General features: G+C 38.4%; 1 protein-coding gene across 3 annotated transcripts in view; it reads right to left on the bottom strand.

Moving 5' to 3' along the window:
* The window catches only part of LOC127662829 (B-cell lymphoma/leukemia 11B-like), a 59,903-nt gene extending 50,552 nt beyond the window's left edge, over positions 1 to 9,351 (bottom strand). For 2 of the 3 annotated variants that reach the window (XM_052154191.1, XM_052154189.1), the window contains exon 1: positions 8,347 to 9,351. In XM_052154191.1, the coding sequence (XP_052010151.1) occupies positions 8,347 to 8,404 (58 nt within the window). In that variant the 5' untranslated portion in view covers positions 8,405 to 9,351. The remainder of the gene's footprint in view (positions 1 to 8,346) is intronic. The other variant, XM_052154190.1, reaches the window with a different exon arrangement.
* Positions 9,352 to 16,143: the final 6,792 nt, after the last annotated feature.

Below are 16,143 nucleotides of genomic sequence, written 5' to 3'. Positions count from 1 at the left end.
TATAAAATACAATAATGTTTAAAAAAAAAAAATGAGGCTATTTCTGTTTATTTGTCTATACGATAAGCTCCTGATGATGCTCTCATTTACATAAAAAGGCTGCATGAGTCAGAATGCACACTAATAGGATTTCTGTCAAATGTAAAACAAAAAATAAAAGACATGCCTTCTAAAAATGAACGCATCACAATGCACTTTTAAGCACCATTCTGGATTTATTTAGCATTGTTAGGGGCCCCTCTGACTCATACTTAAGGAGTCTTTTTGTTTGTGGGAGAGTAGCAAAATTACTGTTGACAGGTATTTGGCGGATCACGATACAGTCTGGCTGTCCCTCCAAAAAACACACATAGGTCTGTGTGTTACATAACATTGCTTTAGCAGCCCAGCGTAAAGCAAATCTTTCATCCTGCACATGCGCTCGGACTATCACATCGCAAATCCACTGATAAAGTAAGCGTTGTTTGGCTCATGTCAGACTGTTGTGAGTTTCAAAATGTCGCAATGTGATATCACTCAGGGGGTGAAAAACAGGGGGGTTGCCATTGCTAAGGCCTAATTAAACAATGCACACACCATTTAATGGATTTCATATTGTTTTTTTTATTGGGTACATAACTTTTCTATTTAAATCTTGAAAGAATTTATAATGCTGTCCAGATATAAAGATTTACCCTGCACCAATTAAAGTCATTCACAGAACTGTGTGCAGAGAGGAGGGTGTGCTTCAAATGAAAGCCAGAAAACGGGCCTAATCAAACAATAAAAGCTCCGCTTTACTGTTTGTGCATTATTTTCCTATGGTTCCCATCAACCCAAGCTGCACAAGATCACAGGCAGTAGGTGGGGGCTGCACTATTTGCGCTGCTACATACACAAACGTGACCACACCAGCCCACAAACTTCAATTCTGAAATACCCTCTATGTGTAACACAACCCACCCAGAGCAGCCTGCTACCCAAGACTGAGCACATAACAGACATGTAGGCCTGGCCTCAATGTTTGTGAATGAACGGTGAGGAAACAGTGGCATAGAGTAGGACGAATTGGATTTGGGTTGAGCCTTCCACTCAGATGGCACGTAAACAAACAAACAAACAAACAGACAGGTCGGCAAAGAGGTAGCAAGTTGAAGGCAGCCGTCTTTTAAATCGTTTCACGTTCATCATGCGTGCAAAAGTGCTGTGTAACACATGCACACACCTCACCAGGGCTTGCAGGAATTTATCAGGAATTAATCAGGCTGTCATTAACCCTTTCATATGTACCGTCACATATGCCATGCAGAGTAGCGTCACACAAATGTGTTTCTGCAGCAGCCAGTACATTACAAGCTGCCTTATACGCACAGTCAATACGTCAAACGAAATCTTCCTACGATGCGTGCTGCCTTTTGTTTACATTAGTAGCGGTTGTCATTCGTCAAAAACAAACAGCTACTCAAAGAGTCTTTTCTAGCACATAATATGTTTATTTTATGTAACAAACAGCCTAATTGTCACCAAAGTATCAAGATAACAGTTCACAGCTTGTATATGCTCTGCCATCATATCGAAACGTGATCTTCCATGCACGCAGCCACGTCTACTTATTAGGTGCAGATGCGGATTTCATTCACACAAACACCAACTCAAACAGTCTTTTCAGGCATATAATACATTTGTTTTCTGAAACAGACAGTCAAACTATCACAAAAGCACCACGATAACAGTTTAAAACTTGTACACTCAAAGTGAAAACATGCTGATAGAGTGTGATTATCCAATGCATACAGCCAAGTCAGCTTACATTAGCACTTGTCACACACACACACAGTCAAACAGTGTATATAGGCAAACCGCCTATAGACTGCTAATATAATATGTTCAGTTGTTTTTACAGCTATACAAATGAAATAAATAAAAAATATACAGTACAGCAGACATAACCAATTTGTTCACATGTTTACTATATTATATACAGTTATTTTATTTTTATGACAAGAAATAAAAAATGTAAATAAAACAAATAAAAAATAGTCCTCTACACTATGCCCACCTCTACTCGCTGTGTGCAAAAATAACTCACTCCAGGGGCCACTGCAGGGGAATTTAGACCCTACTCATGAAAACGTTAATCTGTAACATACAGTCAAGCACATCAACACTCAACGGCGCACCACAAACCACCACCTAATGCGCTAGGCCTATATTTTTTCCTGTTTTTCGACCGTACCTCTCTGTATTTCTTTAACTAGTCCAAATTTCTTACATCAAACACGCATTTACAGGGATGTTTTAGCCATGCTTTAATCTGAAGGCCTTCTAAAATGATGTGAAACAAAAGACGAAGACTCACTCTTGTTGGGGATATTTAGCTGCTGGATGAGCACAGTCTTGCAGAGCGGATGCAAAGGGTTTAGAAAACAGTAGTAAATGCATGCGTGGTGGCAGGCGGCATGCATGTGTGAGTGCCGTGCATGTGCAAATGAAGCTGTTAACAAGAGGAGAACAGGGATCATCGTGGCACATGGCAGCGGCGGAATTTTAAAAGCGTAATCCTCGGCCACTGTGGCGGCTGCAGCCCATTGTTTAATTAAAAAGGGGAAGAAAAAGGAAAATGAGTCATCTAGCAGGTAAAAAGAGATTAACATGATGATGTCCACTGGGAGCCTGTCTAAGCATCGCTAACCCTTTATCGGCAAATTTCATCAGGGAGATATTAGGCTACCTAATATTTTCACAAGGAAGGAAGACTAAAGGAATTATGTGTAGCTGGGATGACTAAACATTACCTCATGCTTAGTATCTCATTTTATTACTCTACCAGGCTTTTGTTGCTAATGAAATATATGATATTAAACACAAAGAAGAAGTGTGTATCACAATCACAGAGCCAATACTGCATTCTCTCACACTAAAACTCATTCTTAAGGTTGAATCTGTGGAGGAACTCGAGAACCGGAGCGTTTCCATGCTCGGAGCAGGTCAGAACTTAGCCAGCTGTGGGACGCCAAACATACAAGCGACCATTAAGACCCCCTGTGCCTCATAAATCAAGCCACGAAATGCTTGCGTGGATATGCTCACATTTGATGCCATCCAAAGGATTCTGTAGCCTTGATGAATTTATACTGACAGTCAGGCATACACTTCTGTACATTTCATCAGAGAGAGGCTGCATGCTCTCTGTCTTTCTCTCTCTCTGACTGTGCAAACAAAAGGCACCTGAAACTGAAAGAAAGGAGAATATGCAAGCGTATTAATCAAACGTGCCAAGCAGACATTTTGCCTATTGTTATGGGGAGAGTGTAAGCTATGTAGAGGCTACCATTTTTTATATCACAGACTCAATTTATTTATTTAGATGGAAAGAACAATAGGTCCTCAGTCAGAGGGGCTCGCAAGTTCCACAGCCACTTCATCGTTCACTTTTTAAGCATGCTGGCAAAACGAACAAGGTGGCGTTCAACCTATATTTGTTTATTTTGATGCTACGCTTGATTACGTATATATATATATATATATGTTTAAAGATGTGTGTATGTGTGTTTAACTATCAAATAGTTATTACATATCTAATTGAGCACCGAAAAGCAATCCAACTCTCAATTTAAATAATTAAACAAGTACTTGAGTGCTAAAAAAAAAGGTAAAATAAAATGGGAGAGAAAATGAAAGAGCCTGCTTGTTACAAGAACAGCTGCTGCTGCTGTGAGGCATTGACAGTTTGAATCTGAGCACGTGTGTTAATGGCAATATCATTTGAAACATCTATGCCGACTCGTCGGAAGCCGCAGCCCTGTAGTTCACTCGACTTACCCATTTAAGCACATTAGGAAATACTGTATGCTTTTACACTTTTTCAGTACTGCCTATACCACCCCCTCTGGCAGACTAAGAGCTCCCCCTAGCAGGTCATACCCATCAAACTCACTGCAAAGCACAAAAAAAAAAAAGAAAGAAAAACTTGATTTCCTGAACTCTAACAGGGGAAGAAAGGACATATTTTATGACCTGTTAAGACAACTTATAAAAAAAAAAGGCTCAATAGCTCAGAGTTACTTATTTCACTTATACTTTTGTAAATTACACTAAAAAGGCATGCTTTCAAGGGTTAAAAAAAATTTGTACAATAAAATAATAATGGAGATGACCATGTATTGCCTTTCAAACTCTTGGATTCCTGTGGCTGCAATATATGCCTTTCTTGTATTAATGCCTCTGTCTATATCTAAATACAAAAACAATCTGAACTTAATTTATAAGTAATCAAAGAGAATATAATCACTGCTAAACTATACTATACTATGCTAATCTATAATCAAAGATGCTACTGTCTATATCCAAACAGGTATAGTACTTTAAAACAAACCATTTTCATTACATATTTCCATCCAAGATATGGCCATATGAAGTCATACCTCAAATTTATGTTCTAAACGCATTCAAAGAAAGGTTACGATAAAGACACAATTTCCTGCACTGGCAGGTCTAATGTGAAACATGCATCTCGACTGAGAGCTAAAAATTTACGTTACAACTTTGTTATTCTGTAGCTCACCAAGGGAAAAATGACTCTCTTGCTCTCATCTGATTTCCTTCATTTGAGGATGGCATCATTTAAGTCAACTTTAGGTTTATTTGTACAGCACTAAACATCATTAAAATACACAGTGCATCAATTGAACAGGTTTCAAAATCCAATTTAAATTTGTCAGATTCAGTGTGATGATTACACTCACATTACGCATATTTAGAAATTGCTCGAAAATTATGGTAAACAATAAACAATTGTGAACGTTGGAGGTTTGCAGGCAAAGTTTTTATTTTATCCAGTTTTTTCCTAGTCAAAATTGTGCAGTTTTCAATAACAGATCTTGTGAACAATTCCAACACAAATAATCAAAACACTGCAAATGGTTGCATTTCACACAGAATTAATATACCACTTGGTTTTTACAGTAAAATATGTGTTTGAGTGGCATAATGTAGCACGCAACCACAGGCTGCTAAACCACTAAAACTACTGACGTACAGCACTGCAAAGTTTGCAGGTCGTTCATGCGGAGAACACATAAATTAACATGTGGACACAAACTGCACATGCACACACACACACACACACACACACTTGAACGCTTGAGCAGACAAAAATTGCCTCTCACTAACTCATGGCTAATCCAGTTAAGACACCGTTGTTAACAAAAGCTAAATACCTCAGAGGACATGCTGATGAGCAGACATGCACACACACACACACACACACACACAGACACATATTTACAGCAATGAATGTGTCCTAAAAATTAAACTTTGGTTAGGATCACACTTTTTGACCTTGACATTTGAAGCAAAATTGGACAAATTTAGAAGGGTGAATATTAGAGAGATAACCAGATATATCAGCTCTCTCCAAACTAGTTATCATCTGCATTTCCATACTTATTTTCCTGCTCTACAAATAGCCATTTCAAATAATCAATGACATTTCAAACACAATAAGAATGTACAAGCTGGCACAGTGAATTTTAGCTTGTAAATTTGCATGACTGTGTGCAAATAAGAGTGGAAAACATTTTCATACAGTGCCAACTATTAACACAAACACTAGTTACATCAAAAACGCTGCCACAAACTCTAACATATCAGCATGTGAGAATTATGAACTACAAGGAAGAACGCACCCTTGAGCCCCGATGACAATCTACTAACACCTGGCCTACATGTCCCCTGCATAAAAACCACTAAGGCAAGATTTGTTTCAGGAACTTCTATGAAGCTTTTATAGTCATTCATTGGTGATGCAATAAACGCCCCTCAATCTCTTGTTTCTAAGAAGGAGAAAGTCGACCACCCTCCTTTCCCTTTCTCTCTGTGGGTGTGTAAAAACAAATACACAGAACCTTGATGTTTATGTCTATACTGTCGTATGCTTTCCTCTGTTCATGTCTGCATTTGTGTCTGCATTTGTGTCTGCATTTGTGTGTGTGTGTGTGTGTGTGTGTGTGTGTGTGTGTGTGTGTGTGTGTGTGTATGTGTGTGTGTGTGTGTGTGTGTGTGTGTGTGTGTGTGTGTGTGTGTGTGTGTGTGTGTGTGTGTGTGTGAGAGAGTCAGAGAGATAGAGATAGATATAGAGAGAGAGAGAGAGAGAGAGAGAGAGAGAGAGAGAGAGAGAGAAAGAGTGCATGTGTGTAAGAGAGAAAGCACTTAGGGAAAGTTCCTTAGTGTAACTGGAGTATTCTGAAATGTAAAGTCCAAATTAATAACCACAGCCATTGTACATGCCATGACTGATAGGACATGTGATAACTATAGGGACACAAATTCAAAAGACACTTAGTGAAAAAAGGGCCAATTTATACCAAATCAGCATGATTGTTTTACATGCACATAGAACAAATGGCATTTGAGCAGTAAATCGACACAATCAGTTTGCAAACAATTCATGCACATACTGTTAAAGTTTGCATGATTAAATATAAATAAATATTACTGTTGGTCACAATTGCACATGAGGGCAACATACTAAGAGGGACATGCATACCCTATGGCAAGCCTAGCTGCATATTGCAAAACAGATGCACATCAAGCTATAGCATCTCCACTCTCATTCGGAAATAAGTCATAGTCATATTCATAAAACTCGTTGTAAACTCAACTGTACATTCAAACAAACAACACACACCAGCATGCAAAATGTTTTCACTGCAACTGTGAGCATATGTGTGCATAGAATAAAAGAATGGTGTGTATTAGAGTATATATCCACTGCATGGCCCTAACCCTGCAATACAAAACAGATTTGGGTGGCATTACATTACAGGGCTCTGTTAAGAACTATCTAGATTGACTCTGTAGACTACACTTATTCACAGGAAAATATGAAACAGATTTCTTTAAATCAGGACAGATTTCATTTTCATGGAGTTCTTTGAAAATCTAAAAATAAATTCATGAAATAATAGAGTAGTCTATTAGTCGCTGTCTTTTGTTTATAATACTTTGTCATGAAGGGTCTTGAAACACCTCCACACACTCCACACCTTGACTCGGGGGCAAACTTAAGTGAGAGAAACATTATTAAAGCTCTATGTCTGCTTTGTCTATTTATCCAAATATATTGCCTCTACAAAATTCTATTTTCTACACAAAGGTAAAAACATTGTATTATCAAGGTGAGGTTAGCACCCAATTGTAAAGTATTCTTATTATTTAGTATTTTCAATATGGCTGAAGTAAAAGTAAGCACTCTTCCCATAAGGAACTTTTTTCAAATAATTAAACTTTTTTTTTAACTTTTCTTGATTCTTTTAATTTTACCCCCAGTGCACTTAAAAAAATAAATAAAAATAAACATTTTGCAGATTAGTAATCAGTTTTACCTAGTTAAAAAACACACACTGACACAAGCTCATTTGGATGCAGCCGTGCATTGTGTTGCACTGCAAAATAAAGCCTAACCGTTCTTGTATTCGGTGGTTACAGGTAGCAGCTCACCTTGGAAACTACAATAGACATGTTCTTGTAAAAAGTGGTGAGGGCTTTGCATTTAAACAAAACATGATAGATAATGTCACATTGCATCAGTGTTTGAGAAGACAGGCCTACAGCTCAAGCATGTTACTTTAAAGGAGAAAATAGGACTACAATTTTATTTTATCCTACAGTAAATTATTATAATACACCACCCATAACCTAATATAATGTCCAATTTCATATATCTGGATTATATTGGAGGAAATAAAAAAAGACACCATAATGACTAAAATTGATTTGGACCTGAAAATTAGCACATATTTCTGAAATGATGACTTATTATCTGCCATAACACACATATATGCTTTACAACTTAACTTGAAATACACTTTACACAAGTTCAAATCATCAGTTATCAATATAAAGTTTTTAAGCTGATCTCATGGCCTACTAATAATTTTTACCTTAATTAAAATGATTGGACATTAAAATTCAACAAGACTACTTCACAATGCAGATTAAATGAAAGATGTATAGAGTCCTGAAATTGCATCTATTGAAAAATTATTTACAAATAAAATAATAATAATTGTAATCTTTTGATTCCTTTTAAGTAACACATGCCTTAACATTTATTGCATGGGTGTTTGCTTAAATTTAAACTCATAAATACCTTAACGATTACTATAATCAATTTGACTATTGTAATTTATTGTATTTTAAGAGATATTAAATAGAGTAGCCTAATGGTTTTTATTAGGATCAGTCCGTCACAAACAACAAATAGACTCACACACCATTCTCTCATAAACTGCAAGGAAAACATAAAGCTTTAAAATCCAAAATGACCTCTTCAACACAAATAAGTAAAACAAACAAGGGACTTACGTGTTAAAATTTCTCTTTGCGACAAATGCTGAGGGTTTCCCTGCTTGCGACGGGACATTGCCCTGGCATTTACACTGGCATCGCCCAGAGACCCGCACAAGGAATAATCGGCTCGCTTCTTCTGTCTTCTGTGTCCGTGGTGTGGGCTTTTTCCGCCCCCCTCACTAACTAACTTTTCCCGGGACTTCCAAAGAACTGCCACGGCTCCTGGCCGTGGATACAGATAGAGGTCTCTTGGATGTGAAAGAAACGAAAGTGTCTTTGCGCACTCCGGCTCTCCAGATGACCAGAGACGCGCAGACGGTCAGTATCTCGCTGACAGACACATGCACTTCAGCAGTGTAAAAATTATCCTTGATAAGTGACAGTTGTGAAGAAATCACTGGAAAAGTCTCTTGTGCCTTCTGAGGGAGATCAGAAATGTGATGCCCGGTGCGTTTGGACAGCTTGGACTCTCAAGTGCCTCTTTCTTTCTTCGTCCACTCTGCGCCTTACGGATTTGTCAAAGGCAGTTAAAATGTTTCTGAGTAAAAACAATAATAATTTTAAAGAAAAGGGAAATAATCATTACTTTTTTTAATTTGATAAAAGGAATCCAATTTTTCCTTGAGTAGGCACTGGAGTGTGCAAAGCGCTGGACAATTCTTCGCCTCTCCAGGGCACTATTGCATGCGATGCCTGGTTTCTTTGCACTCTCTCCAACTCTTTGCGCTTGCTCCCCCTATTCGGCTTTGCGGACGGGAGACCATGGACATGGACTGGCCACCTCCTTTCCAGATGAACGAAGACTTTTTTTTCCTTTTCTGCCTGTATGAAGATGGCGGAGTCCTGCTTCTCCTGGAGCTATCTGTCTCTCTGTGGCGAGGGCTGCCTCCGTACAATGGGATAAAATTCAAGTTCAAGTGCGGACGTGACGTTAAGTCTACAATGGGAAAGAAAAATTGGAGACTGCAAGAGCACTGGGGGCGACTAGTGGTGGCTTTTCACTACTATCGGATCACCAGAACAGCGGTGGAGAGCGTGGACATCTCGAGCCACTGTCTTACACACACACACACACACACACACACACACACAGACAGAGAGAAAGACATACACACACACGCACACAAACACACATCACCGGGTAGACCGGCGCACTGCTTAACTGTATGCGCAGCAGCGCAAATCAAACAAGGCAAGATCGCATACACTACAATATTTACAATGAAGATGTCATTGTTGTTGTGTTTTATTTTTATTGTATGTATGTATATAGCTTTTAAAAAAGATGTAGCTCAGGCATATGTGAATTGCAATCAAAATTTGTTTTCTATGTATGCAAATAATTTAAGTAATGCATGTATCAATTCATTGTTAAATTGACATGTGTGCATTAACAGTAAATATTCAAATAAAAAACTCAAATTATTTGATGGAAAACATTAAGTCATGGACGGATGCACACAAAATACGCTTTAGTTAGAGATATTATTGTGGTGTTTATCTCATGTGTAATAAATTAAATGAGATGAGACAGGGGTTGATATACTCACACATTACATTTCTTTTTTTATGTGTTTTATGTCCTAAAGAAAATATATTATTACATTAAACCCACATTTGGACAAACAAAAATACATTGTGGAGTAGTCAAGGCACTTTTTTTTATCAAAATGTCCGTCCTTTCCCGTTTGGTAGGCAATCTAATCTACATTCTATCCATTAAATTAACATATGACCACATGGCTCTAATTTGATTAGTTGATCACATCTATTTGAACAAATGAATGCACACTGAGCTGTTGCATGTGTGCAGCTCCGCGACTTAATAGGCTACAGCAGGAAATAAAGCAACTGTCATTTTGAAAATAGGGAGGTGTGTGAGCAAATACTACATTATTCGAGTTCACTGTTGAAATATCGGCAGCGTTGCTTATTTTTCAACAGCACCTCTTTTACACTCTTGATCTGAAAGTTGGTCATATGTAATTCTAAATGCATTTCTATGTCTAAGTCTATTTGTAAATGCGCAGAGGGCAGGACGTGACCTTTAGGCTAATATCTTATATGCTGAGTTCAGCCGGTGAGGTGTTACAGAGGCCCTTGTTTCAGAGTTAAGGCTTAAATGAAAGGGTTCTCAGAGATTGTGTTTGTTAGTTTGTTCAAAACAGCGTTTCGATTAAAAATGCAAGCAGCCGCACTTTAGTGTTCATGCGTATTTACATAAGTAATCAGTAATGCTAATGAACTACATGTAGGCTACTAAATATGTAATTCTTTTTGGAGCTGTTAGTAATTACAAATTCTTATTTATATTGCTCTACTTAATTATAGCAACATGTAGGCCTGTGTGAACATGGATAGTGTACATTGTAGCCAATTAGACATTTGTAAGCACGCCATGGAAAAGTTAGTGAATGTGTTAGGATTGGGAGAAATAGGACTTTTTTCATTTACCATCTCTATTCACGTGGGGGAGAGTCTCCACCTCCGAGTTTTGACTAACCCAGCGCACCCAAAGGCGCACAGAGGCTCCGGCTTGTGCCAGTTCAGTGGCAGGTATATCATTTTCAGGCGGAGCGCCGGATGAGAGAGTGTCTGCGTCGATCCATCTGCTCATGATCCATCATGGGATATGACGCTGGGTGGCACAGCCTCGCCAAGGATGCCATATATTCTACGGCTGTCCCTGATATATTAAGCGCCCCTGAGCGCTGCCCCTGAGCTCCAAGTCAAACGACGCCGCAACTTTTGCGTCATTAAAAAACATATGCTTCACATATACATTACTGTATTACGTTTGCGTTTCTAACAGTATAAATTATTAAAAAAATAAATAAATAAATAAAAATAATAAAAACGGTTGCGCAATGAGATGCTTTAATTTTTGTCCATTTGGGCCTCGTCGTGTCATCAGTGTGTTTGATGAGCAACTAAAGTGTTTTTCATATTCCTTCAGTTCGGAGAATAGAATAAAAAAAAGATAGATAGACAGACAGGCAGACAGACAGACAGAGACAGACAGACAGAAAGACAAACGGGCAGGCCAGGCAGAGGCATGAAATAAAAATCAAACAAATCCCAGTTAATCGTCTGATCAGTTCTTTCACATTCTCCATACCACACATGACCCTGCCATGTGTTTGTACTGCATGCATTCTTGTCACATTTAAAGGAAATTGGGTCTGAGCTATTTACATTTGCAATTCCAGGCGGGTTTTTGTTACCAAAACCTTAGATTTTATGATTTACAAGCATATTTAAATCTAGAGACATAATCTTCCTCAAAATCAAGTTTAGAGGAGGTTGTTGCTGACAGAGGCTTTGGATTATTCTCCCTATAAAAAGCGTGAAATGTTTTCTGAAAATCAGTGGTTGCCCACAGCTGAGAATCCCACTTTATTGCATGAATTCATTGGACACATCTTGTACTTTACTCAGTTCTCTGCGTTGTATTGAGTTCTTTCCCTAATGCCAATAAATGATTCTCTATAACGATAGTTTTGGCTCAAACATTGACTGGCAAGAAGACTCTGAAAGCCAACTTTCTCCTCCATACCAGTGGGAGTGTATAGAATGTCTCGTTCGTTCTTGTTAACCTCAGTAAATGAAAACTCATATAGTCTACATCATTGTTATGAGAAAGACAAGTGCTGTGGTCTGCACTTGACACACTCTTGAGATATTGATTCTGAATTCAGATAATCTAAAATGAGCATTTGCAAATTAAACATATATCCTCAGAAATCTAGACACATTCTGTTCATTGCATTCTTACACATTTGTGTTTATTAGTGTTACCTGTATTTAAAGATGTTATGGGTCTTGGGTGCTTATGGAAAATTTGAACATACACGCCATCACTTTCAGAGCTAACATGGTGACTGCATGTATTTGCATATGGAAGAAGAAATCAACAAAATGGCTCAATTAAAACTAATTTGAACTTAAATTGAACACAAATGCTCTACTATATCAAAATGCAGCTGCAACTTTTACAGTACTCCATATTTTATACTGCAGCACCCCTGCAGTAATTATTATCTTCATATATTAAGTCCAATTTAATCCAGGCGATTACATACTTAGGTTTTTGAGAAAAGTGTCTCCGCTCTATGGGCAGAAGTGTGAACATCACATTTGGACAAGATTTATTAAATTACTCGGATGTGCTGAACTCGAAATGCAACAGTACCCTCTGTTGGCTGGTGGCTGCACCACAATGATTTTCAACACCTCTCTACTTAAATGTTACTCTTCAGAATTCTTTTTTTTTTTTTTTTTTATTCATGAGAACATAAATTAACCAACCTAATTTAGAATTTCTATTTTGTTTTGTAATAGGTTAAGGTGTATCTACATATTCTGAATATAATGTAGAGGTAAACCTAATAGTGTTTCTGATGTGCCCTTTATTTGTGTTTTGATTTAAATAAAGAAAATAACGAGAAGTTTAACAATACAAATAAATTGTCTCACTTTTTTCCTGGGTGGTCTAAAAAATTGCTTTAATTACTACATTTAATTATAATGAGAAAAAAAATGGTATCTTGACCATTTTGTAATCAAGAACAGGTTTGTGTATGTTGATAAAGGATGTAGTCTATTTTGTATATCAAAGAAGTTTAATGGGTTTTTTGACACTTTCATGGTTTTACTTGACCTTTTTTTGTTCTTTCTATCTACTTTGACAACTTTTCACAATGCATAAGCCAATGAGACATACAGCGATTGCAGACAGTAATGCAGTAAATTGAAAGGATGTAAAAACAAACATGATGATGAAAAGTGACAGATTTACAAAGCTATGTGTTGTCATGCATCACATTAATCATGATTGTATTGTCAAAATAACCTGGCCCTGATGTGTACTATAAGCCTATATGAAAAAGGAAGAAGAAAAAAAGAGTTAAGATGTCAGTTTGTGGAAACGACTGTCAGGAAATTTTTCTCACAATTTCTCTTGTACACATACACACACACACACACATTGACACATTGGATGCACTATATTAGTGGGACATCTCATAGATACAATGGTTTATACGGTTGTGGTATTTGCAAACCTCAACCTTAAAATGTGTTAAAACATGCTGATAGCAGAATATTTTCAAACATAATTTGACCAATTTATGAGCTTTTCAAATTGTAAGGGCATTTTAAAAAATATGGACCTAACTAGTGTAACACAATCTGGAAACTCACACACAAAAGATAGACAAGAACAAAATATGTATATTTATACTATGCGTATATGTATTGTAAATTACTGTATATTTCCCTTTCTAACTGTGCTCACTGTTGCTAAACAAATCTTTTTTCGAAACTCTTAAATTAAATAAAAAATCAAGCCCTAAAAACCAGAAAGAACATGCATACAAAGATCACACAACCATCATAGTTTATTAAGTCCTGTCTAAGAAGATTCATCTGTCCCCAACCTCCCTCTCTTTCTCTCTGTTCCTATATCGCCAGTAAGAGAGATACATTAATCTAGTGAATCTGAAGAAATGCCATCCTTAATTGCTGTTCAATGGGGAAAAGAAATAAAATGGAAAGACATGGCTTTGTCAAGCAAGAAAAGATGTGAGCGATAAGACCTTCTGATAAATCATATCTCAGTCTCCTGTCATCATTCAACAGAAGGCCTGGTGGCCATCTAGTGGGCGGCTCTCAGCCAGAGGCCTGCAAACTAGACCTTAACAGGGTTGTCTCTGCACACAGGGTGCCAGAATGTTTCCGGGATGCTCCTATCACTGATCTCTGTTGGGACACCACATCCATCCACTTTCGGGGACCTAGCGAGTGAGTCCAGAGGGGAAAAAGCAATAGTTTGAAAAGAAAAATGGCAAAGAGTGTGACTAAATCGGTTTGCTTGGCAGTCGGACAAAGGCTTGATTCCGCCGCTCCCAAGAGAGAATGCGGGGCCCACAAATCCTGGCATCAGATCGGAAAGATGCACGTTGCCAAAGGCGCACATTCACAACAATTAGCTACCTTTTCAGTCCCAGCCCTCTGGTTATACATCCCCTAGGTAGTTATCTAATCGCCTACTTTTGTTTAGACGAACGTCTCTCATTCACTCTAGGCTGACATCATTCACAGCTGCCGGCTGGTGCTTCTCTAAATCTCTAAAGGAGCGCAGTAGTGGTGGCCCATCAAGGAGACTAAGTAGATAAACAGGGATATACTCAACCTCTTAAAGCAACTTTGTAAGCCTCTAGTGCACAAAGAGCTCCACAAATGGGGCAATTTCTGGTCCGGTTTCCAGCATGCAAACGCAAGCTGTGATATTAGCTTGGCGTAAAAACTTTCAGAGTAGGCGGCAGAGTGCCGGCCTGTCAACTTTAAAACCGTCACGGGGGAGAGAGCTGGCATTTGAGAAAGCCACAGGGATTAAACAGAAGAAATATGGAGATCTCAAATTTATCCTTCAGCTTTATGGCTGGTGTCAAGCAGAGGACTGCGACTGCAGAGGTGGTGTTGAGTTTTTGTTAAAGATTTTACTCAGCTGTAGCTTTCTTACATATTTCATCACCACAGAATTTATGCAGTTTTCCATCATTAATTCTAGTATGTTCTCATGGCCGATATCAAGAACGTCATATCAAAGGAGACAAGGGAGGTAATAGGCCTAATTGGCAGTACTGAAACAAACAAGTATAATGAAATGTGAGATTAAACAGAATGTAAAGCACAATTTTTTGTACACTTCACACTCCAACACTCTCCAACACTGAGGGTATTGTTTCAGAGGGAGGCAAAGTCTCTTTTGCCTTTCTTGAGCTCATTGCATTCTCATTAAACAGTGAATGTGAGAGGGGTACCAGCGAAATACAAACAAAATCAGAAGAGGGAGCGCCTCTGTAGCATTTTGATTGGCTGATAACCTAGTCAAATAGTAAAATGCCCAAAATGATCACACAGTAAATTGACATGCTGCTTCCGAATGATCTTGTACTCTGAAATAAACTCCATGCTGCAGAAATCAGGAAGTAGGCTAATTTACATTTACATTTAGTCTTAAATGTCTTCTTAGCGACTTACAAGTGAGACACATTTTAGCAATTTGTCATACAAAGTGTCTGTGTTCTTTTTAAAAAAAAATTATATTAAGTGCAGTTGTAAGTCAAATTAGTGTGGGTTGGTTAAGTGCTCACGGAACAGATGTGTTTTCAGCTGGTTCTTAAATGTTGAGAAGGTAACAGGAGATCATGTGGAGATTGGAAGTTCATACCACCACAGAAGAGCAGAGAACTGAACTATAGTGAAATAGATTTTGAGCCTCTTTGTGATAGGACCACCAGGCATAACTCATTCATAGACTGCAGAGAGTGAGTTGGAGTATAGACCTGAAGGAGTTAATTGAAGTAAGAGGGTGCGGTTCCATTGGCTGTCCTGAAAGCGAGAGTCAAAGCTATGGGTAGCCAGTGGAGTTAACTCAAAAGTGGGGTGACATGAGCACTTTTTGGCTGATTTAAGACCAGACACGTTGCTGCATTCTGGACCATCTGCAATGGCTTAAGTGTGTAAGCTGGAAGGCCAGCCAACAAAGCATTGCAGTAGTCCAGTCTTGAAATGATCAGAGCTTGGACCAGGAGCTGTGTAGCATTGTGGAGCAGAGGGGGGGCGGGGCGGGGCCGGGCCGGGCTAGAATATTGCACGCCTGGTCCCCAATCGGCCTGATGGGGCGCGTGAGGGATAAAGGCGGCCGGTGACGATGGTTCGAGAGAGAGAGAATTACGGGCATGTCCGTCATGTGTGTGTTTGTCTTTTGGTTTAAGTTTCCATTAAATTATTATTTATACTGACAAG

The sequence above is a fragment of the Xyrauchen texanus genome, chromosome 22 (assembly GCF_025860055.1).
Source record: "Xyrauchen texanus isolate HMW12.3.18 chromosome 22, RBS_HiC_50CHRs, whole genome shotgun sequence".
Classification (NCBI taxonomy): Eukaryota; Metazoa; Chordata; class Actinopteri; order Cypriniformes; family Catostomidae; genus Xyrauchen; species Xyrauchen texanus.
This window is presented reverse-complemented; position numbering and strand designations above follow the sequence as displayed.